This window comes from Myxocyprinus asiaticus, chromosome 47 (genome assembly GCF_019703515.2).
Source record: "Myxocyprinus asiaticus isolate MX2 ecotype Aquarium Trade chromosome 47, UBuf_Myxa_2, whole genome shotgun sequence".
Lineage (NCBI taxonomy): Eukaryota > Metazoa > Chordata > Actinopteri > Cypriniformes > Catostomidae > Myxocyprinus > Myxocyprinus asiaticus.
Genome location: NC_059390.1, coordinates 14,073,565 through 14,099,244, shown reverse-complemented (window position 1 = coordinate 14,099,244; position 25,680 = coordinate 14,073,565). Strand labels below are relative to the sequence as shown.

The 25,680-nt window shown below is 37.9% G+C and overlaps 1 protein-coding gene across 2 annotated transcripts; it reads left to right on the top strand.

The window, feature by feature from the left end:
- Positions 1-830: 830 nt before the first annotated feature.
- LOC127436743 (nuclear respiratory factor 1) lies at positions 831-25,378 on the top strand. 2 transcript variants are annotated; one of them, XM_051691068.1, is made up of 11 exons: positions 831-966; positions 3,883-4,132; positions 4,335-4,449; positions 4,603-4,729; positions 9,330-9,473; positions 12,139-12,297; positions 15,276-15,470; positions 17,560-17,661; positions 17,812-17,969; positions 19,682-19,806; positions 25,078-25,378. In XM_051691068.1, exons 2-11 carry the CDS (start codon positions 3,907-3,909, stop codon positions 25,236-25,238), a joined length of 1,512 nt encoding a protein of 503 aa, XP_051547028.1. In that variant the 5' UTR covers positions 831-966; positions 3,883-3,906; the 3' UTR covers positions 25,239-25,378. The 2 variants fall into 2 exon arrangements, with proteins under 2 accessions (XP_051547028.1, XP_051547027.1); XM_051691067.1 differs by having other exon boundaries at positions 9,330-9,497.
- The last annotated feature ends 302 nt before the right edge of the window (positions 25,379-25,680 follow it).

The following is a 25,680-nucleotide window of genomic DNA, read 5'->3' as shown; positions in this document are numbered from 1 at the left end:
CAACATCTCAAGACATCAGCCAAAAAGTTAAAGCTTGGTCGCAAATGGGTCTTCCAAATGGACAATGACCCCAAGGATTCCTCCAAAGTTGTGGCAAAATGGCTTAAAGACAACAAAGTCAAGGTATTAGAGTGGCCATCACAAAGCCCTGACTCAGTCCGATAGAAAATGTGTGGGCAGAACTGAAAAAGCGTGTGCGAGTAAGGAGGCCTACAAACCTAACTCAGTTACACCAGTTCTGTCTGGAGGAATGGGCCAAAAGTCCAGCAACTTATTGTGACAAGCTTGTAGAAGGCTACCCAAAACGTTTGATCCAAGCTGAACAATTTAAAGACAATGCCACCAAATACTAACAAAGTGTATGTAAACTTCTGACCCACTGGGAATGTGTTGAAAGAAATAAAAGCTGAAATAAATCATTATCTCTTCTATTATTCTAACATTTCACAGTCTTAAAATATAGTGATCCTAACTGACCTAAGACAGGGAATGTTTTCTACGATTAAATGTCAGAACTTGTGAAAAACTGAGTTTAAATGTATTTGGCTAAGGTGTATGTAAACTTCTGACTTCAACGAGATATATATATATATATATATATATATATATATATATATATATATATATATATACGTAAATGTATTGCATTTAATAAATGAATAAAATTAAATATGTCTGCCAATACACATTAATTTGTCCACAAATTCAGTGTATTCCTTCATGTCTTCGAGTCTGAAGTGACTTTCTTTGTGCAGCAGCTGCATCAAGTTGTTGAAGTTCAGACTTCAATGAAATGAGAGGGAGGGGCGGTATTTGTTCAGTGCACATCGCTCGGGAACGCGCATCAGCAGCCGCTGAGCTCAGGACGCGCGCTTTCCGTTGCCGCTCGTTCTTTGTCCTCCATTGCAGCTGGTATTCGCAGCTCCGCCGCACAGCGCAGGCCCGAAGTAGCGCAGCCGCTCTGAGGTTAGTGCCCTACCGCGCAATCTCCAGCCATTTCAGCCCCGGCGCAGCCGCACCAAACAACCCGGCAGCGTTTGCATTTCACACACTCGCACGCACGGATGCAGATCGCGACGACGCGAAGCATAACATGGTCTGCTATCGCCGGCATTTGCCTGGATGGCATTTATTTATTTACCCGGTTCGACTTGGGGCAAAAAGAATAATGGCGCAGATGCAGGCCTTTGGCCTAGAGAAATTAAATGTGCATTCATTGCAACAGAATCGCTGTAGGTTTGTTCAGATGCTAAATAGCATTGCAGAGCTTGATAGCTTCTGTTTATGTGTTTAATTGAGAAATTAAAGTGAATGTATGCCTAATATCACATAGAAACGTTAGTGTTATCGATCGGTCGTAATCGGAAAATAATGTCGTGTTAATATGGCTTTATACACACAACGGTTCCACTTAAAATGAACCGGTTTTCATTTGAGCTAAAAGATAATATTTTTGCACATTATCAGCGTTTAATACCGTGGCGTGTATGAAAGAGTAATTTAACAGTTTGTGGGCATGTTTAATATTTGTATTGCCCGCTCTTTACACACATATTTTACACAGTTTGAAAATAACCGCCATTTGCGTGTCTGTTATTTATGCTGGACTATACTGCTCTATATAGACTGTTTGGTGTTGCATGGGATTCATACTTAACTTTATGACGGGTTTAGTAATCGTGAAGATAGCTTTTTCGTGTTTGTGAGTGGTTTTGGTGAACATTATATCAAATGTACCTCAGTGTCAGCCGTCGAACTGAAATGATGATGCGCGAGCTGGGTTATTTATCCTTACAGATGATGTACAGTGCGACATCAACCTCCATATTTCTTTTTCTTTTTTCCAGCGTGGGACAATTTCAAAAGTCTGTCTTCATTTAATGTCAAACACTCTGAAGTAAATGTAATCCACTCACTGCTTGCTGTCTGATACAGTTATTACAGTGTCTTTTTATTCAGTAAAAGTTAAAAAGGCCCTCCTTTTTGTGTCATTTAGTTTTTTTGTTTGTTTGTTCAAGATTTCATTGTCTGCGTTAAATCTTGTAAATACATTTTCTACATTATTGCACATTGCAAAATGACTAATCTGTGTAGGCCTACCAAATGCATATGCTGTCACTTAAAGAAATATTCTGGGTTCAGTACAAGTACAGGTTCAATTGACTGTAATTGTGGCATAATATTGATCACCACAAAATTCATTTTGACTCGTCCCTCCTTTTATTAAAAAAAAAAAAAAAAAAGCACTAATCTGGGTTACAGTGTAACACATGCAATGGAAGTGAATGGGGCCAATATGTAAACGTTAAAATACTGTTTCACAAGTATAGCCACAAGACATAAACAGTATGTATGCCTATGTGTGTTAACATGAGTTCAGTGTGATAGAAATTGCTTACAAACCTTTTCTATTTAAAGTTACAGTACTGTGTAGAAGTTTTAGGCACTTAAGGTGTTTCACAAAAACATTTGTCTTAAAATTTGGTTATTCATATCTTCAGCTTTAGTGTGTCAATAGGAAATATAAATGTAAGACTCGCAAACATTACTTTTGCAAATAGAAAAGGTTAGAATAGAAGAACAGGGAGCTCTGCAATAGATGTCATGGCCCCCACAAAACCCCCCAGTGAACACCGTGTCAGTCTGAGATAAAGAGACAGAATCAATTGAGACAGCCTAAATATATAGAAGAACTGTGGCAAATTCTCCAAGAAGCTTGGAACATCCTATCTGCCAACAACCAAGAAAAACTGTGTCCATGTTTACCTAGGAGAATTGGTGCTGTTTTGAAGGCAAAGGTGGTCACACCAAATATTGATTTAGCTTGTTTGTTTACTGGACTTTGTATGATGTTAATTGATAAATGAAAACTATTTATGGCATTATTTTTGAAGACATCCTCACTATGCAACATTTTTCACAAGTGCCTAAAACTTTAGCACAGGACTGTATATCCAGTTTTACAACTTTGTTGCCATGATCACGTGACACCATAAACCCTAAAATTATTATTTTAAAAAACTACATCTAGAAAAATACATCTGTTTTAATAATTAATGTAAGGGATTTTTATAAAATTATACGCTTTACGTTTCTTCCTTTAATCCCTCCAAAAATTGGCCCCATTCACTTCCATTGTAAGTGCTTCACTGTAACCTTGATTTTTGCTTTTTACAAAGAAATGGAGGGACAAGTTGAAATGAATTTTTGTGGTATACAATATTATGCCACAAATGCTGTCGATTGAGCTCAGCTTGAATAAAACCCGGAATATTGCTTTAATGAATATTTATTATTTACATGTCATGTTCCGTGAAAACTGAAACACTCAAAAAGGTTCAGTACAGTACTATAATTGTTAGTGGCCTCTAGTGGAGAGATGTTATAATATGAACTTTACAAAAAAACCAAAAAAAAATACATGAAGTGCAATTTTGAAAACAGGTCACATAGGAACACAAGTACACTAATTTCTAAGTTTTGCACCATATTAATAAGTTGGCCCATCTATAAGCCCTTTTCCAGTTTTTTACCGTTTGAAATGATAGCAGATGTTTTGTGCAATTAACTACCAACACATTACACTGTACTAATAGATTACCTTGTTTGACTCATTGACTGTCATTCAGGTTTAATAGCAAGCTGTTTGTCACTTTTAGACATCTTTTTAACCCTTTAAATAGAATTAGGAGACACTTGGAGGACTGTTTGCTAGTAAAAGCTAAATAAGGCTGGTATAATAAGACAGTTATTGTTATGTCAACTTTTTAAACGACTCTTCAGGTGTTTTCAAAATATGTGACTCTCATTTACATGATTTTAAATATATGAGCTACTTGCTTGTCAAGTATGTGCGTGCTATTGTATTTGTGTGTGTTTCAGTGTGTTGGGGAGAAACTGTACTGGATGATGGAAGACCACACGGTGCATCAAACAGAGCACATGACCACCATCGAGGCCCACGCCGTCTCTCAGCAGGTCGGGCAGGTGCACGTTGCCACGTACACGGAGCACGGCATGCTAAGCGCTGATGAGGATTCGCCCTCCTCACCCGATGACGATGCTTATGATGACTCTGACATCCTCAATTCAACTGGGACAGACGAGGTCACCGCACACCTGGCAGCTGCAGGTAGGTTCCTAACCAAACTGTAGTTGTATACTCACCTTCTTCCAAAATTTTCGACAGATAGTTATCAAATTGACCACCAGATGGCACACTTAAACCATGTAAATACTTGGGTTGGTTGTGAATGTTTGTACATTTCCAATGAGAACTGTGGTCCTTTGATTCATCCTAAACAGCTGATTTGATGCCCTTCATTCTTTTTCAGGACCTGTTGGCATGGCAGCAGCCGCTGCCGTGGCAACTGGGAAGAAACGTAAACGGCCGCACATCTTTGAGTCAAACCCCTCAATCCGTAAAAGACAACAAACTCGCCTGCTTAGGTGAGCCATATTCTTAGTATTGTTAACTGGTCTCTTTGTATTGACCTTATTATGGATTGTATAACTCTGTGAATATTATTGGCAGCTTTGGTCAATCTAGGTCTATGTCTTTGTATTTTATTAAAAAAAAAAATATCCTTGCTGTGTTTGCAGGAAGCTGAGAGCTACTCTAGATGAGTACACAACACGAGTTGGCCAGCAGGCTATTGTTTTGTGCATCTCTCCCTCTAAACCAAACCCTGTATTTAGAGTGTTTGGAGCCGCTCCACTCGAGAATGTGGTGAGTATTTGTGAGTTTATGTTTTTCTTTACATTTATATCTCTAATTCTCATTTAAAGGGACAGTTCACCCAAAAGTAAAAATTCTGCCATCTTTTACACACCCTCATGTGGTTCCAAACCTGTATGACTTTCTTTCCTCTGTGGAACACAGAAAATACATTTTAGACAGGAGGTTAGCCTCTGTCATTATTCACTTTCATTAAATAAAAAAAAAAATTAAAAAAAAAGATACAATGAAAGTAAATGGTGACTGAGGCTAACATTCTGTCATCTTTAAAGGCCCCTGCACACTTGTGGAGAAGTAGTTCATTGTTCAGGCACGGTCACACATACCTTCTCATGGCGAAATTCTGCGGGCGAAGATGCTGTGGGCGGACGTTAAGCGCATACGACATTAGGGATGCACAATATATCGCCGACCATATCGGTATCTGCCTATAAATGTGAATTTTAAAGTTATTGGTTATCGGTCCGATAAGAAAATTTGCCTGATTTATTAAAGCCGATAAATTATGGATTTTTTAGGCACATGCTACTCACCATGTGAGTTTTGATTGGTGCCTTCTGGCTTTGCTTTAGAGGATCATAGTGGATCTGAGTAAACAATCCATTATACAGTATTTATTTATGTCACATGCCTTTTGTTTCTTTTTTTATGTTGAAACATATTGTGTTTACAGTGAGTTTGAGACTTGTTTGCACTCCTTAGATTTGCCTTTTCACAGGTTTGAATCAAGTGCAATGCACTGTACAGTATTTATAAAAGTAGCTCACTCATCAAATTAATTTTAAATTGCAGAGTCTTTATGCTTAAAAAAAAAAAAAGAAAAAAGTTGGCCAAAGGAATGTAAAATTTCTTTATTTAACTTGTTCAAAGTAGGCTACATTTGGTTTCCTTGTTTTCTGCAATTGAAGTTGATATAAAATAAAAACAGTAATCCAGTTTACATGATTGAAGTGCTCCAGATATGGCTTTACAAGGTGAGCCTTTTGTTTTTGTAATCAGAGACACAAAATGTAGATTTATTTCCAGATATAGATTTATCTGCAAATATATCGGTTATCGGCCTCCAAATACACATATCGCATTGGCCAAAATTTCCATTTTGGTGCATCCCCATGTGAAACCAGCAAAAATATAATTGTCAAGCAGCCTTTTTTAATGCTGCACTTTATACTCAGTGAGACTTAAGAAACTAAAATGAAATCCTTGTCCATTGTGGATATTCAGTGTAGCTGTGCACGAAGGACACAGAGGTCACCCGCCAAACCAAGCAACTTCTTATTGGTCAACGCGGTGATTTCGCCTGTCAAAGTTCACCTGTCAAAGTTCACCAAACTTGAACTTGAGGTGAAATCACCCACCATGCTTCATGGGGAGGCGTTTAGGTACATTTAAATATGAGGACGTTCAAGACTACATGTAAAACATAAGCTTATATGACATTAAAATGTGTTATCAGTGACTTCATGCCTCATTCTATGAGTAGAATTCACATGAGATCAGTAAAAGTAGCTGTTTTAACTACTCAGTGATAATTTAAAGTAATGTATATGCACTAGATAATGTGTAATTTGTTTACATTTTGAATTCATGGAGCGAATGCGCTAACACACTATATGCGGCTAATATATGTGCCGGTGTTCTGATGAAGTCTGTTCCCCCTATGTTTCCCCTTAGGTTAGTGTTCCCCATAGCACCGTTAAACATAGGGGGAAGAGACTCTGACACTAACCTTAAGGGGAAACATAGGGGGAACAGATTTCAACAGTGCAGTTGAACATTAAACATAGGGGGAACAGACTTCGACACTAACCTTAAGGGGAAACATAGGGGGAAAAGACTTCGACACTAACCTTAATGGGAAACATAGGGGGAACAGACTTTGACACTAACCTTAAGGGGAACAGAGTTTGACAGCGCCATTAACATTAAACATGGGCCTGGGTAGCTCAGTGGTAAAAGACGCTGGCTACCACCCCTGGAGTTCGCTAGTTCAAATCCTAGGGCATACTGAGTGACTCCTGCCAGGTCTCCTAAGCAACCAAATTGGCCCGGTTGCTAGGGAGGGTAGAGTCACATGGGGTAACCTCCTTACGGTCGCTATAATGTGGTTCGTTCTCGGTGGGGCACGTGGTGAGTTGAGCGCAGATTGCGTGAAGCCTCCACACGGCTATGTCTCCGTGGCAACACGCTCAATAAGCCACGTGATAAGATGCGCGGGTTGATTGTCTCAGACGCGGAGGCAACTGGGATTCATCCTCCACCACCCGGATTGAGGCAAATCACTACGTGACCACAAGGACTTAAAAAAAAAAAGCACTGGGAATTGGGCATTCCAAATTGGGTGAAAAAAAAAAAACATTAAATATGGGGGAACGGACTTCGACACTAACCTTAAGGGGAAACATAGAGGGAACAGATTTCGACACTAACCTTAAGGGGAAACATAGGGGGAACTGACTTCGACAGTGCCGTTAAATATTAAACATAGGGGGAACAGACTTCGACACTAACCTTAATGGGAAACATAGGGGGAACAGACTTTGACCCTAACCTTAAGGGGAAACATAGGGGGAACAGACTTCGACACTAACATAAGGGGAAACATAGGGGGAGCAGAGTTCGACAGCACCGTTGAACATTAAACATAGGGGGACGGACTTTGACACTAACCTTAAGGGGAAACATAGGGGGAACAAACTTTGACACTAACCATGAAGGGAAACATAGTGGGAGTAGTGTTCGACAGCACCATTAAACATAGAGGGAACAGATTTCGACACTAACCTTAAGAGGAAACATAGGGGGAACAGAATTCGACAGCGCCGTTAAACATTAAACATAAGGGGAACAGACTTCGACACTAACCTTCATGGGAAACATAGGGGAAACAGACTTTGACACTAACCTTAAGGGGAAACAGACTTCGACACTAACCTTAAGGGGAAACATAGGGGAAACAGACTTCGACACTAACCTTAAGGGGAAACATAGGGGAACAGAATTCAACAGCGCCGTTAAACTTTAAACATAGGGGGAACAGACTTCGACACTAACCATAAGGGGAAACATGGGGGAACAGATTTCGCAATTAACCTTAATGGGAAACATAGGGAGAACAGACTTCGACATTAACCTTAATGGGAAACATAGGGGGAACAGAGTTCGACACTAACCATGAAGGGAAACATAGAGGGAACAGATTTTGACGCTATCCTTAAGGGGAAACATAGGGGGAACAGACTTCGAAACTAACATAAGGGGAACTGAATTCGACAGCGCCATTAAACATTAAACATAGCGGGAACAGACTTCGACATTAACCTTAATGGGAAACATAGGGGAAACAGACTTCGACATTAACCTTGAAGGGAAACATAGGGGGAGCAGTGTTCGACAGCGCCATTAAACATAGAGGGAACAGACTTCGACACTAACCTTAAGGGGAAACATAGGAGGAACAGACTTTGGCATAGGGGAAACATAGGGGGAACTGACTTCGATACTAACCTTAAGGGGAAACATGGGGGAACAGACTTTGGCATAGGGGGAGCAGACTTTCGACACAACACCTGTTACACTCTGTTATTGTAATTTATTTATGAAGACAGTGATACTACTGTAAAAAGAGTGTTAATGGGTAGAATAAAGACAAAAGAATGATAATGGGCATCTTACTATGGGCAGATGTGTGAATAGCTTTCGGTTGCAGATGGCGTATAGTGAAGCAGCATATTAAACAACAGTGAGAATGAGCACTTGAGTAGATTTGATTTCCTTTGTAGACTAATTAAGCAAAAAAAAATAAAACATTTGCATGTGATTGTCTTGGGAAAAGTTTTTTTGCGAACAATCGTACAGATGTAGGTAAATTTGCACCAGCTCACTAAAAAGTGCATATTGGTGTGTTCATGTCACCTGCATATAACTGTATATCTGTATATAAACTATTCTAACAACATTATTGCTCTATTGTATATTTCTCTTTTTTCATTTGTTATTTCTTTTTTATAATTTTTATGTCACTATATATAAATGTTTAAATGTGATATGTTTGTATGCATGTATATACGGTTGCATTTGCACTGGAAGCTTCTGTCACCATGACAAATTCCTTGTGTGTGTATGCATACTTGGCAATAAATCTCATTCTGATCCTGATCTAAACTGCTGAATGGGAATTAGCTGTTGCCTCAAAGTAGGTGGAGCTCCAGGTCACACCTACCAATGACGTGGACAAATGGCAGTAAGAAGGTGTTTAGCAGCGGGGAAAACGTTTTCCTGAAAGTTCGCCCTGGCAAGCTGTCACAAACCACTGAAACGAATGCAAAAATGCCTTCTTTTTGGACAGATTTTGTTCTAATTGATGTCAAACCCGTACGTTCTTCGATTTCGTAGAAGTGTTCAGGGGCATCGAGGCTAACAGTCTCCCTAACAATCTTTTGTGTTCTACAGAAGAAAGGAAGTCTGGTTTAAAACAACATGAGTGAATGATGACAGAATTGTCATTTTGTGGTGAACTATCCCTTTAAGTGCAGTGTCTCTAATATTTAAACACTGTTTTGGCCTGTCCTTTTTTCTGTCATGTGATTAGGTGAGGAAATACAAGAGCATGATTCTGGAGGATTTAGAGAATGCTCTGGCTGAACATGCACCCCCTGGTGGTGGAGAACTTGGCTCTGAACTTCCTCCACTCACCATTGATGGCATACCAGTGTCTGTGGACAAGATGACACAGGTAGGCACCAGGTGGCACTATGAGGCAAGGATGCATTATTTGATGTTTTTGTATCTTTTCCGTTGTTAAAACAATGCTTGTGGTGCAGTACTAAACAGAAATAAAAGTAATCAAACTGTAATCCGACCTATTCTTTTTACATCAAAAGCTGAAATATGCTACTTCTGCTTCATGTGAATAGAACTGGAGGGCGAGGGGGATAGAAAATTATTTTATTCTTATTATTTAAATTAACATTGAAAATAATTTAGTGCAAGAAGTCAGTAAATTAAGCTGCCATAAGGTTTCTGTGTTGGAGAATTTAAGAATCATGCAAGTTGAACTGTTAATAATAGCTTAAAGGGTAATAGTGGACATGTGCAAGATTTCGGAAATTGTTAAAGAGAATTTTAAAATAGTGTTTTCCAGGCCTTAAAAGTAGTGGAAATTTAAATAGTAAAAATAGGTTTTTACTTGTATAATTTTTCTAGTTACATTCTGCTCTGAAACATTTCAACACTTGAATATTGCTCTTGATTAGAGATTGTGTCAAGAAAAACAATTATGTCAAATTTTTTTTTCAGTTAAATGAAATAAATATGTTCAAATAATATGCCCTCATTTAAATAAAATTGCACCTTGAAAACAACTCCAAGGCCCCTTAACTGATAAGTTCATTTCTGACACTACCCACTAGGATAGCTTATTGTAACTTGGAGAAGTTCTTCTTTATTTTTTTTTTTGAAGTTATATGGCACTATAACCAATGTATTTACCATCTCACCCATTGCTCATCGCCCCTCATGGTGTTTGGGGGCGGATTGCAGATAGCTGATGTCCCTCAGGATAGACACCTTGCTTAGTTTGTGGCAGCTGCAGGCAGGTTTGTGCAGGGATCATCAGGTGAGGCTTGTGCGTGCAAGTAATTATCCGGCACATCGTGGCCGAGCACAGAGCTTTCTGATTGGCTCCCAGGTGGATTAAGAGCAGAGCAGGGGGAGGGAACGGGCGGCTGAGCGGTGTGTTTGAGGCGTGAGATTCCTCTTAATACCTTTGCTGCATAATTAGGCCATCTGCATAAACACAAGGAAGAGCCTGCTTCGCATGATGCTGTTGTAGGCAGTCTGTTGCATGGACTTTAAACAGAGTACTTAACATCAGTATTTATTTAGTTTAGTCATTTTACGTTTAAGCAGTTGCCATTAATTATTTTTGTACAATTATGTTTTAAATTTTAATTAATTGGATAAATAATATAATTGTATAGATATATTATAAAAAGGTAATTATAAATACTTTGATTAAATTATGGAAATTAATATCTTGAAGTTGTGTAAAGTCAGGAAAATTTCTATAGTAAATATATTTTTTATAGTTGTCCGGATTTTTATTTTTTTATTTTTTTGGGGCAAAAATATTTTTTTGGCTAAAAATTGCTCTTTGTGAGTGCAATCTCAATTCAGAGGATTAAAAAAAAAAAAGTATCCAGTAATAATGAACAACAATCTTTTTTTATTTTTTTATTTGACATTTGATCATGTTAAAAGTTCATTGACAAAAAGGTTTTGGATCCCGCTAATTGTGTTTTATGTTTTAATTAATTGTCATTTGGTTATATCAAAACTTTTTTTATCCCTTGCGCTAAAATCCTTCTTCACTGGCCCTCTGCCATGTTGTCGTCTGTTACTGTCCAATACCAGACTGACAGGAAGTTTGTTAATATGTTTGTGACAGAGAGATTGGGAGGGAGGTGCTCTTTTGGGAACTGATTTATTCCTCCCAAGCCAAATTTTGCTTGTGATGTCGAGGTGAACAGACGTTGCTACAGTGCACTGGGAAGTACAATCCCTGGCTTGGCCATGGAATTATCAAGGGCACCGAGTACACTGTACTAAACTCCACCCTCAACCTGAGGATGGGCCTGTCTCTGGGCTAGTGGTCTGCCCCATACAACTCAACTTGGGTCTAAAACCTGATATTAAAAAGATAAACACAAAATGATTACAGTGCTTTTAAGGCAGAACTGCATTGAAATTCATCAAACATTCTATTTTAATTCTAATTGTTTTTCTTCCCCACAATTTTCAGCAATTTATTCAGCTAGAATCTCTTATAGACTCCTTTCAGACTTTGTTTTGTATGTATTTTCGGTATTAGGAACACTATATTTAGTTATGTAAAGTAACACTAAAAATATCTGATTGACTTGCATTGTTATAATGTACCCCATTTAAAAACGAACCGAAACCAACATGACCTCATTGTAATGTTTGTGTTCTTTATTGCTGTTATATCAAAGATAGGTGCTCAGTGATTATGGACCAACCAGCATAAAAGTAAACTATTTTTTTCTGCATAAACTACTGTATATTTTAGAGTTAGACTGTCTGATGGGTTTGTTTTATTAGAGATTAGGAAATCTTATAGAGTCCTTCCTCAGTCCTCTCCATCTATTGCAGTCAGACTGCACTGGAGCCTTACCCATAGATTGGTCTTCAAATAGAAATCTAATAGACTACTTTTAGAAGCTATATGTGTGTTCAAGGAAGAGTAAAAAATCAGTGGCTTGCTGTTTTTAAACTCATTTTCACATGCATTTTTCCAGAGGGCACAGTGCTCTCTACCACTCCCAGTCTAAAATCACCTGCAGTTATTGTTTGTGTATTCACTCTTTGTTCCTTTGTAGGCCCAGCTCAGAGCGTTCATTCCAGAAATGCTGAAGTATTCTACAGGCCGTGGGAAGCCTGGCTGGGGGAAAGAGAGCTGTAAACCCATCTGGTGGCCAGAGGACATTCCCTGGGCCAACGTGCGTAGTGACGTCCGGACAGAGGAGCAAAAACAGAGGGTAATGTTGACAGAAAGGGTGCTCTCACTAAGGCTTGTTGATACATTTCAGATTTATTTTTCAGGGTTTGACAATAATAAATTTTTATTGATATATTTACAATTGAAGTCAGAAGTTTATATACACTTAGGTTGAAGTCATTAAAACTCATTTTTACCACTCCACAGATTTCATATTAGCAAACTATAGTTTTGGCAAGTTGTTTAGGACATCTACTTTGTGTATGGCATGAGTAATTTTTCTAGCAATTGTTTACAGACAGATTGTTTCACTTTTAATTGACTATCACAATCCCAGTGGATCAGAAGTTTACATACACTAAGTTAACTGTGCCTTTAAGCAGCTTGGAAAATTCCAGAAAATTATGTCAAGCCTTTAGGCAATTAGCAAATTATCTTCTGATATGCTAATTGGAGTCAATTGGAGGTGTACCTTTGGATGTATTTTAAGGCCTACCTTCAAACTCAGTGCCTCTTTGCTTGACATCATGGTCAAATCAAAAGAAATCAGCCAAGACCTCAGAAAAACAATTGTGGACCTCCAGAAGTCTGGTTCATCCTTGGGAGCAATTTCCAAACACCTGAAGGTACTACGTTCATCTGTAAAAACAATAGTATGCAATTATAAACACCATGGGACCATGCAGCCATCACACCGCACAGGAAGGAGACACATTCTGTCTCCTAAAGATGAACATTGTTTTATGCGAAAAGTGCAAATCAATCCCAGAACAACACCAAAGGACCTTGTTAAGATGCTGGAGGAAACAGGTAGGCAAGTATCTATATCCACAGTAAAACGAGTCCTATATCGACATAATCTGAAAGGCTGCTCAGCAAGGAAGAAGCCACTGCTCCAAATCTGCCATAAAAAAAGCCAGATTACAGTTTGCAAGTGCACATGAGGACAAAGATCTTACTTTCTGGAGAAATGTCCTCTGGTCTGATGAAACAAAATTGGAACTTTTTGGCCATAATGACCATCGTTATGTTTGGAGGAAAAAGGGTGAGGCTTGCAAGCCGAAGAACACCATCCCAACTGTGAAGCATGGGGGTGGCAGCATCATGCTGTGGGGGTGCTTTGCTGCCAGAGGGACTGGTGTACTTCACAAAATAGATGGCATCATGAGAAAGTTTGGTCACAAATGGGTCTTCCAAATGGACAATGACCAAAATGGCTTAAGGACAACAAAGTCAAGGTATTGGAGTGGCCATCACAAAGCCCTGACCTCAATCCGATAGAAAATATGTGGGCAGAACTGAAAAAGTGTGTGCGGGCAAGGAGGCCTACAAACCTGACTCAGTTACACCAGTTCTGTCAGGAGAAATGGGCCAAAAGTCCAGCAACTTATTGTGAGAAGCTTGTGGAAGGCTACCCAAAATGTTTGACCCAAGTTAAACAATTTACAGGCAATGCTACCAAATACTAACAAAGTGTATGTAAACTTCTGACCCACTGGGAATGTGATGAAGGAAATAAAAGCTGAAATCATTCTCTACTATTATTCTGACATTTCACATTCTTAAATTAAAGTAGTGATCCTAACTGACCTTAGAGGGAATGTTTTCTACGATTAAATGTCAGGAATTGTGAAAAACTGAGTTTAAATGTATTTGGCCAAGGTGTATGTAAACTTCTGACTTTAACTGTATGTATTTGCTCTGAAATGGCTTAAAAGAATGTTTTCTTTTCCCAATAAAAACCATCATCAACCAAACAACTATTAGAACCAAGTAGGTCAGATTTTTAATGCAAGAAGTAATTTACAGGATCAAATTTAGTTAAAATAATAAAGGCATGTTTTTCACTAAATTAACACAAGAAAGAATGATTTTTAATATGTAATATTTAATATAAATTTAAATGAATTTATATAATAAAACTTAATGAACAGCAATATTTAGCTACATATATATTTACTAAAACATTAATATATTAAATAAAAAAAACTTTATTTTGAGTGATGGCTCTAATGAATCGTCAAATCACAGTTTTCAAGGATTTTGAAATGGACGGTTTGAACTGAATCATGGAAATTGAAATGAAGTATGTATAACCCAGAGACATACTGAAACATCTTTCTTAACATTCATTCTAAGACAAGGAATGTGAGATGTTAATGCAAGCGCAAAAATCACTGCAATATTCGAAACGTTGTTTAAAGGTGCACTAAGTACGTTTTTTACATGTTAAGACACGAATAGCATTTTTTTAGAAAATGATGTATAATTATACTTGCAACAAAACCCGAGTCAACAGTGTAGTCCAGAGTGATTGTATGGTATTGATAAAGAGGAATGTAATCAACCAGACAGTCTGAGCAGAATGAGTGCAAGTGGACAGATAAAATGTCCAAATAAGAGGTCCCTGCTGGAGTCATGAAACAAACCGCTTTGACCTGCAGCTCTCACAGATAAGCGGCGCGACATCGAACAGCAAGCGTCAGCACAAGGCAGTTTTCAGCCAGGGCAGAGAGCTCGCGAGTCGCGGCTGCACAGTCTAGCGTGCAACAACATGTGAAAATTTGTTTGGATTGGATACGAGAATGTCCATTATAGGGATGTGTGTATTATGAGACGGATAAAAACACAGACAAAAAATAACAAAACAGAGGATAAACAAATTGTGTGTAAAGCAGCAGCATTTGGTAAACAAACTTCTAGTATTCAGGACGAGGGGTGTCAGTAGAGAGTCCAAAACCACAAGTACTACTGGGACTGACAGGACGAGTAAGAGCCAGCAAAAATCTTACTTAGTGCACCTTTCATTTTTAATTGACAGCTACATCACTACAAATATACATGAATATTTAATTTCGCCCAGCCCTTTCACATATGTAGTAAGAATGCAGATTTGGACCACGATTAAGTCACACCATAATTTTGCCTATTATTCACAAAATTGCAGCTGAATTGAAACAAATGAGCTAAAGATTGCATTATATTGACTTATTTAGGGTTTATTTCCATTGGAAACAGGTGTCATGGACGCAAGCCCTGAGGACTATCGTGAAGAACTGCTACAAGCAGCATGGGAGAGAGGACCTGCTCTATGCCTTTGAGGACCAGGTCACCACACAACAAGTTGCAACACACAGCATTGCGCACCTGGTGCCATCACAGACCGTGGTGCAGACGATCAGCAATCCTGATGGAACTGTCTCGCTCATACAGGTGAGCTCAGATCCCTGCTGTGGAAACAGCTACACAGTTGTTTTATTGCATACTACCATTCTACTCATACTATTTCTGCCATAGACACATATGTAGTATGTGTAGTATGCCATTCCGAATTCAGCCTCAGACAACTCAAACTATACCGTAAGCTTTAAAAATCAAGTTTATTGGGTATAGTTTGTATTTATTAATCAAGTGTTTTATCTAATATCTAAAAGCACATTTTAAACAATATATATAGATTTTCTTGAAAAAAATAAATGTAAAATAAATGTTGACTCTATTTGCTTTAATGCACAATCCTGGTCTTAATGTGCATAATTGTTGCGCAATTGTTGCATATAATTCCAAAGAGCAAGGTTTGTCGTCTTAATCTTCTATCAAAATGTAATTTTTCAACTCTGCCCTGTCATATAAAGACCAATCAAATATTATATCCAATCAATTCCTGATAGATAAAATCATGTACTGTTCTACTTTTGTTTATCTCATTTTAAAGGGATAGTTCACACAAAAATAAAAATTCCCTCATCATTTACTCATTCTCATGCTATCTCAGATGTGTATGACTTTTTCTTATGCAGAACAAAGATTTTTTGAAAAATATCTCAGTTCTGTTGGTCCTTACAATGTAAGTGAATCGTGACCAGACCTTTGAAGCTCCAAAAGTCACTTAAAGGCAGTATAAAAGTAATTCATATGACTCTAGTGGTTAAATCCATGTCTACAGATGCAATATAATAGGTGTGAGGGAGAAACAGATCAATATTTAAGTCCTTTTTAAGTCCAGATTGTGAAAGTGAAGATTTATAATAAAAGTAAAAGATTTTGTCAATCAATTAAATTTTTTTAATCAAATTAATTACATGGTGTCCCGATTAATTAATCGCAATTAATCACATATATAATTATTTGCTGAGAAAGCCCCTCAAATAACAATAATTAAAATGATGAAATAATTATAAATAGTTATCTTTAAATATTTACAAATAATGAATATATATATATATATATATATATATATATATATATATATATATATATATATTCTAAAAAAAATCAGATAATTAAAATGCATTACATTATTGTGGCAGAGGAGTTAAGCATTGATAAGACAATACCAAAAGCGGCTTTAGAATCCAATGTATTGTTTATTTGCATATTATTGAACATAAGCCAATCATTGGCATACAGTTCACAGAAATCCATTTTGCATGTGAATTTGTCAGTCAGAGATTTATTATGAGGGCTTGTCTAAGGACCCATCAATGTACACTTGCATCAGATGGATGCTTTTGGAATGTCTCACTTTGGTTGCGTCGTGTCATAAACATACAATTTTTAGGTCGCTGTGTCAAGTTAAACTTAGTTTAATACTTAGAAGAACACGTCTCAAGATCCCTTAGTTTGGATTTGCGCTCCATCAAGATGTGTTTTGAATGCAAGAATGCACCCTCGTGTTGTACTGTCTGCTGCAGGGTTGTTTTGTTCTCTGTATAAGCTGTGCGTTGCCTTTACAGCTGAAGTTTCGCCTACTGCACCCTGAAGAAAACAGGTGGTACTTCAAGCTTGAATTTCACAGGAATCTTCCTTATTACAGTCCAGGGACATGATTAATTGCATTAATTTTTTTAACGCATTATTTTTTATCAAATTTATCTCACTGAATTAACGTGTTAAATCGACAGCCCTAGTAAATATTGATCTGTTTCTCACCCACATATATCATATCACTTCTGAAGAGTCATATAGATTACTTTTATGCTGCCTTTATGTGATTTTTGGAGCTTCAAGTTCTGGTCACAATTCAGTTGCATAGTGTGGCTCTACAGAGCTGAGATATTCTTTTAAAAATCTTTGTTTGTGTTCCACAACAGAAAGAAAGTCATACACATCTGGGATGGCATGTGAGTGAGTAAATAATGAGAGAATTTTAACTTTTGGGTGAACTATCGCTTTAAATCCTATTGCACAGAAAAGTCACATTATGGAATTAAAAGGGGTTGTGAATGTGTTTGATCCATGTAAAAGTGTTTTTGTTGAATCTCTTTATATCCCTGTGATGAAATGCTTTATTAATCAACAGGTTGGCACTGGAGCCACAGTAGCAACACTGGCAGATGCATCAGAGCTGCCAGGTACCGTGACAGTCGCCCAGGTGAATTACTCCACAGTGACGGATGGAGAGGTAACATCAACACACAGGGAAACACATAAACTGAGTGTACACTTTCTAGTCTGAATATTCAATCGACATACATACAGCATGATCACTAGATAGTGTGCTGTACTACGGGTCATAACTCTGTTCATATCCATTCTTCTTTTTCTCTTTGAGGTGGAGCAAAATTGGGCCACAATACAGGGTGGTGAGATGACCATCCAGTCCACGCAAGCATCCGAGGCCACACAGGCTGTGGCCTCCTTAGCCGAAGCTGCAGTTGCTGCATCGCAAGAGATCCAGCCTGGGGCAACGGTTACCATGGCGCTCAACAGGTACTCATGGGAAGTAATTGGGTTGGAGAAAGAGTGAGAGAGAGAAAATACTGAAGCACAGCAGCCTTTAGTTCAGTCCCAGACACAGGTACATGTCCCTGGGGTCTTGTTAAGAGGCTCACCTAAGTCCACTCTCCTGTTTATCACAAGCTGGTAGCAGCAGCAGCAGCCTAGAAACACAGCACTGTGGGAACAATTGGTTTATGCAACATTCCCACAACAATTAGGCAGTGGAGGCATTGTTTTGTGCTCACAGCAGCAGTGTTCATAAAGCATTAAATCTACTGTCAGTTTGCTGAGCACAGTAAGAACTAGGAACGTGCAAAACTACATTTTCAAAATCGATTAGTCGGTGGGTTGCCTGAATGACTAGTTGGCTGGTTTTGGGTTAACCTGACCCAGATCGAATGCATATTCTTGCATTCAGAAAACAACTACTGTAGACAGAACGCAATGGAATGGGACAATTGTACACTGAAAAAGCAGAGTGAGATGCGATGGAATGGCCAGACATGTTCATCTGTATGCATAGATCATTTAAAAAATATCTGTAACGTTTTAGTGCAAAAAATGGGGACCTACAGACTATGCATTATAACCTGCAATTTGAAGTCTGACAGTCATTTTCTTGACAGTTTTGGTTAAAGATGGTGAAATAAGGCACTATTACAAAAGCAGTGTTTTTATGACTGTAGCATCAATGCTTTAAGGGGGATGAATTTATAGAGGTAACATCTCAGACGGTTTTGGCATGCTAAAGCCCTCTCAGAGAAGTCTTGTCTCTTAATTGATCCCCTTTAAGAGGTCATGACATGCCTTTTTTATTATTTTAATATGGTTCACTTATAATATTAGTTTTTTTGCACAAATAAAGCAGTAATATATTTTAAAAAATGACCATTTTCCACCCTTATTCTGACCCTCTGTCAGAAACACTCGGTTTTGGTGTTGCTTCTCCTTTAAGACTTGACATAAAACGCCTACTGTTATGATTGGCTCTGCTCTTGACTGACCTGTTCTCCCCTTGCCATCTCACTGCTCACCACTACTGGGCAGGGCTAAGTAATAAGGTAAAGTAGGCGTTGATGTGTTGTGGAGGCGGTCAGATGCAACCACAGTGTCTACCACAGTGTGACATCAAAATGTGTAGGAAGTAGGGAACGAGTCGTTTTGGCAGCTTGGTTTCAACAAATTTTCTTTTTGCAGTGAGGAAGGCGTTTTGAGTTCTGAAACTTTCAGTATGTTTTTATAGTACAATGACCTCTTATATGTTAAAAGATCAAGATAAATGTGAATCCTCATGTCATGACCCCTTTAAAGTGCCCCTGCATAAAATATCATCGGTAACACTTTACAATAAGGTTCAGTTTGTTATCATTTGTTAACAACATTAGTAAACATGAATTAACAATACTTTTAACAAAGATTAATGAATGTTGTAATGTTCATTTCAACATATACTAATACATATTTTTATATTCAAAAGCTGTATTTGTTAACAGAGTTGTTTTATTAGGACCATCATTTGTAGGCCATGTACCCATTATCATTCCTTAATTTACTGATTTCCTGCACTAGGGGGCAATAAACACCAGTCTGTCTATCAAATGCTGGATAAAACCTTTGTAAAGTATTGTGTGATTATGCAACCTGTGCTAATATAAGATGTGTTTATTGCCTCAGGCTAATGTGTTTGTGTGTTTGTGTTGCAGTGAAGCAGCAGCTCACGCAGTGGCGACATTAGCAGAAGCGACTCTTCAGGGCGGAGGGCAGATCGTGCTAGCAGGAGAGACAGCGGCGGCAGTCGGAGCTTTAACGGGAGTTCAGGATGCCAGTGGTACAAAATCTTGCTCTATCACACACATACACTCTACATTCACAGTGGTGTTCCACCAATGCATTCACACACTAGCAAACAAGCGCAACCTATTCATCCTATATAACCATGCCATTATCTCTCTATCAAAAACACACATGCACACACCTGACTTATGTATAATACCAAACCTGTGGAGGTATTTTGTACACAGTTAAAGCACGCCCATACTTGATGATATATTATGAAATCGTTTTATTCTGTAAACAATAAACAGGAAAGTTTGACGTATTTATGACGAAACATCCCTTTCGTCATCATGAATGTCACGTCTCGTATAGGTGTGTGCACATATGTGTAAGGTAATGTGTGAGGAAGTCTGTGGAGGTCTTCTGTAATCCCCAGGGTGTTTGTGGGACAGATGGTGTGTGTGTGTGTGACCCATGTCAGCCTCTACACTTTTCTCTAATCCTCACTTTGCCTCAACCACTAAGCGCTCTGCATATGCACAGCACACTCTAGTACTCTATATCTCTATGTCACACTGTAGGACGTCAACTTCCCAGAAGTATTTTTACCATATTTTAACCCATCGATCTACGCACGTAACAACTTATACATTTTTTGTTTTGTGCTAATTGCATTCAGTAATGGTAGAATTCAAAATTGATCTGCTACAGGCTGGTCTGATAATATGTCACCTTTTCCCAGTTATATATCCTACCTAGTGTCCTGGCTTTCCCCGGTGACCAAACCGAAGCCCCTCCCCCTCTTAACCCCCAAGGAACCCTCTTGAAGGGCTTTGATCCTCTCTATTATCAGTGCAGAGTCTAATCACTGAGCCAGCTGTCAGCACCGGGAAGCCCTGTGTATGAAACACACACACACTCGCATGAACTTAATAGAATAGACAGGAGCGCGGGGTGTATTTTAAACATAAAAGCTGATTAGCAAGCATTAAAACTACATTTAAAGAAATGGACATCAGCTTTCCACCATCTTGGTAAAACAAAATGAGCACTGCTACTTCACCACCAAAATACTAGTGATACTTTGAAACAAAATTATATTGCGATATTATAAGCAATATAATAATATTACAATGTTTGTTTTGTTTAGTGTGTTACGATCTTTTGTGTTTTACGCATTAAGTGCTTACTGTCCTGCATTTAGCCCTAGAATTTGTGTAGATAGAACATAGTTATGTCAGTGTTTCTAAAAAACGTCATGAGGGAATAGCGTACCTTGGTTGAAGTGTGTAATCATACAAAAACACTTGCAGTCTAGCTGTACGGAGGATCTGTACGTACATCTTTACAAATGAAACAAGTTATAGCTTGTATTCTTTTCTCATTCTATGTTTGCACTTTGGTCAAATAATATAACACTGTACTGACTTCATCTAGAAAGGTTACTAGAGGATGCTGGGATTGAGTACGCTCTGTTTCCCTCATACGTAAACAAGCAGGCTGCGCAATTAAACCTAATTTATGCTTCAGCTCGGGGAGCCTGGTTAGAGCGTAGTCAACAAAAGACACTTGATAGGTTGCCAGCGTTTATTGACCTTATTCAATCAGTGAAGTGGCAGTGCAGGCGCAGCTTTGAAGTGGGTAGTCTGAGGTTGTCGTGACTTATTTACGTTTCCTGGTCCAGTGCCCCTCTTTCCCTCCGTAAGCCTGGTAGAAACCCTCGATGTCAGAGTGATAGAGGGTTAGTAGGCACTTCACCCAAAAAGCAATGCTTCAGGTGCTCCCCGTCAATTATTGAGACAAGATGTGATTGCAAGAAATCAAAGCATTTAGACAGATTCACTTGTACCTGCCAGGCAGGCTCACGATGTGGAGTGTGTGTAGGAACTGTTTTTTATTTGTTCTTTTTAAGGGGTAAGTCTCGGTAGTCACTGTTCACCCCAAAACGAAAAAATAAATAAATAAACAAAATATATATATATATATATATATATATATATATATATATATATATATATATATATGTTTATAATATATATAAAAACACTTTATAAAAAGGTTGTATTTATTAACATTAGTTAACATGAACTAACAATGAACAATTCTTTTTCAGCATATATTAATCCTGGTTAATGTTAATTTCAACATTTACTTTAAATTAATATAATTTAAATTTAAAATTGTACACAGTATATGTTAACATTAGTTAATGCATTATGAACTAACAATAACAATTCAATCAACATTAATAAAGATAAATGCATGCTGTAAAAATAGTTAATTTTAGTTCATGATGCCAAATGCATTTACTAATGTTAACAAATAGAATCTTATTGTAAAGTGTAAAAAAAAAGAAAAATCTGAAACCCATCCAAATGAATACCTTCAACAACTTGTTTCCATCACACACACACCAATATATATAGACGGATCAAAGTCTGGAGATCATGTGTCGACTGCATATGTGATCAATCACCAAAAAAGTGGAATAAGGATCCCCAATCAGAGTTAAATTTTTACAGCAGAGGCCAACGCTATTATTCTAGCACTGGGTCACATTAAGACAACACAACAGAGAAATTTCTTAATAATAACAGATTCAAAATCATGTCTTCAAGCACTTGCATCACTCAAAAATGACCACCCAGCCCTTGTAAATATTCTAACCAAATTGTCAGCTCTGGAGGCACAGCATTTTAAAATTTACTTTTGCTGGGTACCTGGCCATTGTGGAATCCTAGGAAATGAACGAGCAGACTCTGCTGCTAAAGAAGCACTTTCTACAGATCTTAAAAAATGCTCCATACCACCTCAGATCTGAAACCTACCATACTCTCTTACATCAACAAATGGCAGACTGAATGGGATCAATGCACTACAGACAAAATGCATGAAATCAACCCTGTAGTGGGCAAAAGATGTATCTTTAATTTCAGGAATCGCTGGGATCAGATCATTTACACCAGGTGCCGAATAGGACATTCCAGACTCGCATATAAGTTTTTAATATCAAGATCCACCATTATCCACCACATGTCAGAATTCAATATCTTTTAAGCATATTTTAGTGGATTGTGCTAGTTTTATTTCTTTTAGAAATTTATTTTACTCAGCAAAAACTTTTGAAGAGATTTTTAACCAAGTCAACCCTGAGTCAGTTTTAGAGTTCTTATCGAAAATATATTTTAAAAACCTTATTTAGGTTTTTAATTACCTTTTAACATATTTTTACATGTTTTACGCCATGAAAATAGCCATGGAAGCTGGCATGGCATAAAATCACTAACTATTGTAAAGCGTTACTGATTTATTCATTTCATTTATTTATACATTTTTGCATTAAGAAAATGAAGCCTGTTTTTTGTACCATTTTTGCATTTAGACATAATCAAGACAATTATGACAACTAAGCACAACCACACTGCCACATCCCCCCTCCCCATCACCCCCCCCCCCCAATCTCACTGCTTTTATACATTTATTTTTTTATTATTAAAATTAGCAACAAGAAAAAAAATATTTAATACAGTAAATACTATAATAATGGATAAATACTTTTAATTGTTTTTACTTATTTTAATTTTATTTTTTTTTTGCATTACAGTAATGAGAATGATTTCGCATTATATAAGGCTACTGTGAATTGGGCGAAGGGAGTTTAAATGTGCTTAATTGTCATGAAAAGAATTTCATAATGCAAAAAATCATAATGGTCTCTAAAAAGTAGCTTTTTTGTTTTTATTTATTCTGATTTTGGTTTGAAAGAGGACCCTGCCATGATCTTGACAGGTTTCATAAGATTCCCCCTTAAGTTGATGTAAGAGTTCTGGGGCTATCGGATAAAATGTTTAACATTTTCCCATGCCCATTTAAGTCAAAACTGATCTATTTCTGTGTTACGCTGAGATTAAAGGGAAAATTTTGCTTGGGGGGGTAGGTTGTGTCTGCACAGGGAGGAGAAACAAAGCATCTGACTGGCAAAACGGTGGATTTGGTTGAAATATGAGACATTGCTTTGGACTTTGGGACAGAGTTGTACCATTGTGACTCGAAGACTCTTCAGTAGTTTTGGAGCCCTTACGAAAATAAAGTTTTCTGGCAAATCCCTATGGCAAAGTCTGGTGAACATTTCCAGGGAGTTTGGCAGGAGCTTACTACTGTATGAAGGCACCATTTCTTTTCAATAAGTATTAATAAACATGTAATTATTGTGGCCTGTGGAAACACACCAATAGTCATAAGACTAACTTCATGGGTTAACCTACCTTCCACTTTGACCATATGAGTTTGTGGCCAGGACAGATTGGCCACCCCCAATACACTCCATGTGACTGCAGCAGTAATCCAGGCTGCCCTGCTCACAGCTGGGCATGGAAAGACAGAGAGATAGAATGAGAAAGAGACAGGGGTACACTTAGAGAGAGAGAGAGCGAAACAGAAGCTGGGAGCGGTCGCCTCAATCACTCCATTGTTCCGCATTGCAGTGTGATGCAGTAGCCCTGCCCTTGGCCTCTATCTAGAGCCAGCCCTCTCTATTTAGTGCACAGACTCGAAACACGCAGTCTACATGGCCACTCGGCTCAACGTCCAGCCCACAGTCTTGTCTGACTACAAAAGTGTCCTACGCTCCCCTTCCTCCAGCTGTCTCAGATGACAAGCTGTGTGCTGCTAATCACGGCTGATGTGTGTCCCAAACCACTAGAACATCTTCAGGGGGTGCCTTGTATGCTGGTGACATCACGATTGTAACTGCTTTGATTTGGGTGTATGATGCATGTTAAGCATCCCCAACGATTGGAATAGGAAAAGAAATTCAAGCCCCAAAGCAAAAATGCTACCTAAAGTGACAAGGTTGCCCCAGATGTGTATAATGGGGAGACAAAAGATGCCCCAATAGTAAATTCTCTATTTAAAAAAAAATATTTTATCTAACATTTGATGTATTTCATAATATTCTGTCTACCCTGACTAGTTATTGATTAAAAATGGCTGAAAAGAAAACGCTCTCAATAACTTAAAAAAAAAAAAATTAAACTGTGATTCTTATGTTCTGTAAATATTATATATTATAAATATAATTTGTAAATATATTTAAAATTATTATTATTATTATTTTATAATATTATTCTATATTTGTGTATCAGTTGACATAAGTGGGTGACATACTGTGTGTTTTTATATGGTTAGAATATAAATATGTTATGAATGTAAAAAAATGCCCCCTGAAATCAATTCCAGGGGTCAAATATTGGCTGTTAAAATACACTGGTTTGGACCAATAGAAGAAAACACATATTTCTCAACATCTGATTTCTCATTGCAGGTCTCGTCCAGATTCCAGTCAGCATGTATCAGACTGTCGTCACCAGTTTGGCGCAGGGAAATCGACCTGTTCAGGTCGCAATGGCTCCCGTAGCCACACGCATTGACAATACGGTAACGCTTGACGGACAGGCAGTGGAGGTGGTGACCCTAGAACAGTGACATACACTGCCCCTGCAGATGTATGGGACAGGAAGTTCTACAAATACATAAAGGAATTAGCTGCTGGAATATATTGTAAAAAATTATATTTTAACCTGTTAACACATCTGCAGGGGTCAGAAGGTTTTTTTCTGGCTGGGGCGGGGCGGGGGGGGGGGGTTAACCTTGTAAAAAAATGCATTGTCTTGTTTATTTTTTTGCTATAGTGTTGTTAAATTTATTAAAATTAGTTCATTTTTAGCTGAAGTTTGATAAATGTTCTATTGTAAAAGATACTTAGAATAATGGACTAATTATTCCTCTACAATTACAGCAAAAAACATCTACATTTTCGCCTTCAAGATCTTAGTGGCATAATTTGTTTTCTGCCTCCATTGTGGTTCTTTTCTCCCCATTTCTCCCCATATAAGGCATTAGTTAAGTGTGCTCTACCTTTCTCTCA

Bases quoted from the DNA above. Each gene is read 5' to 3' on its own strand.
- LOC127436743 (XM_051691067.1), top strand. From the start codon at position 3,907: ATGATGGAAGACCACACGGTGCATCAAACAGAGCACATGACCACCATC. The intron at 15,471-17,559 runs GTGAGCTCAGAT...ATTAATCAACAG, and splicing joins GAACTGTCTCGCTCATACAG to GTTGGCACTGGAGCCACAGT. The intron at 17,970-19,681 runs GTACTCATGGGA...TTTGTGTTGCAG, and splicing joins GTTACCATGGCGCTCAACAG to TGAAGCAGCAGCTCACGCAG.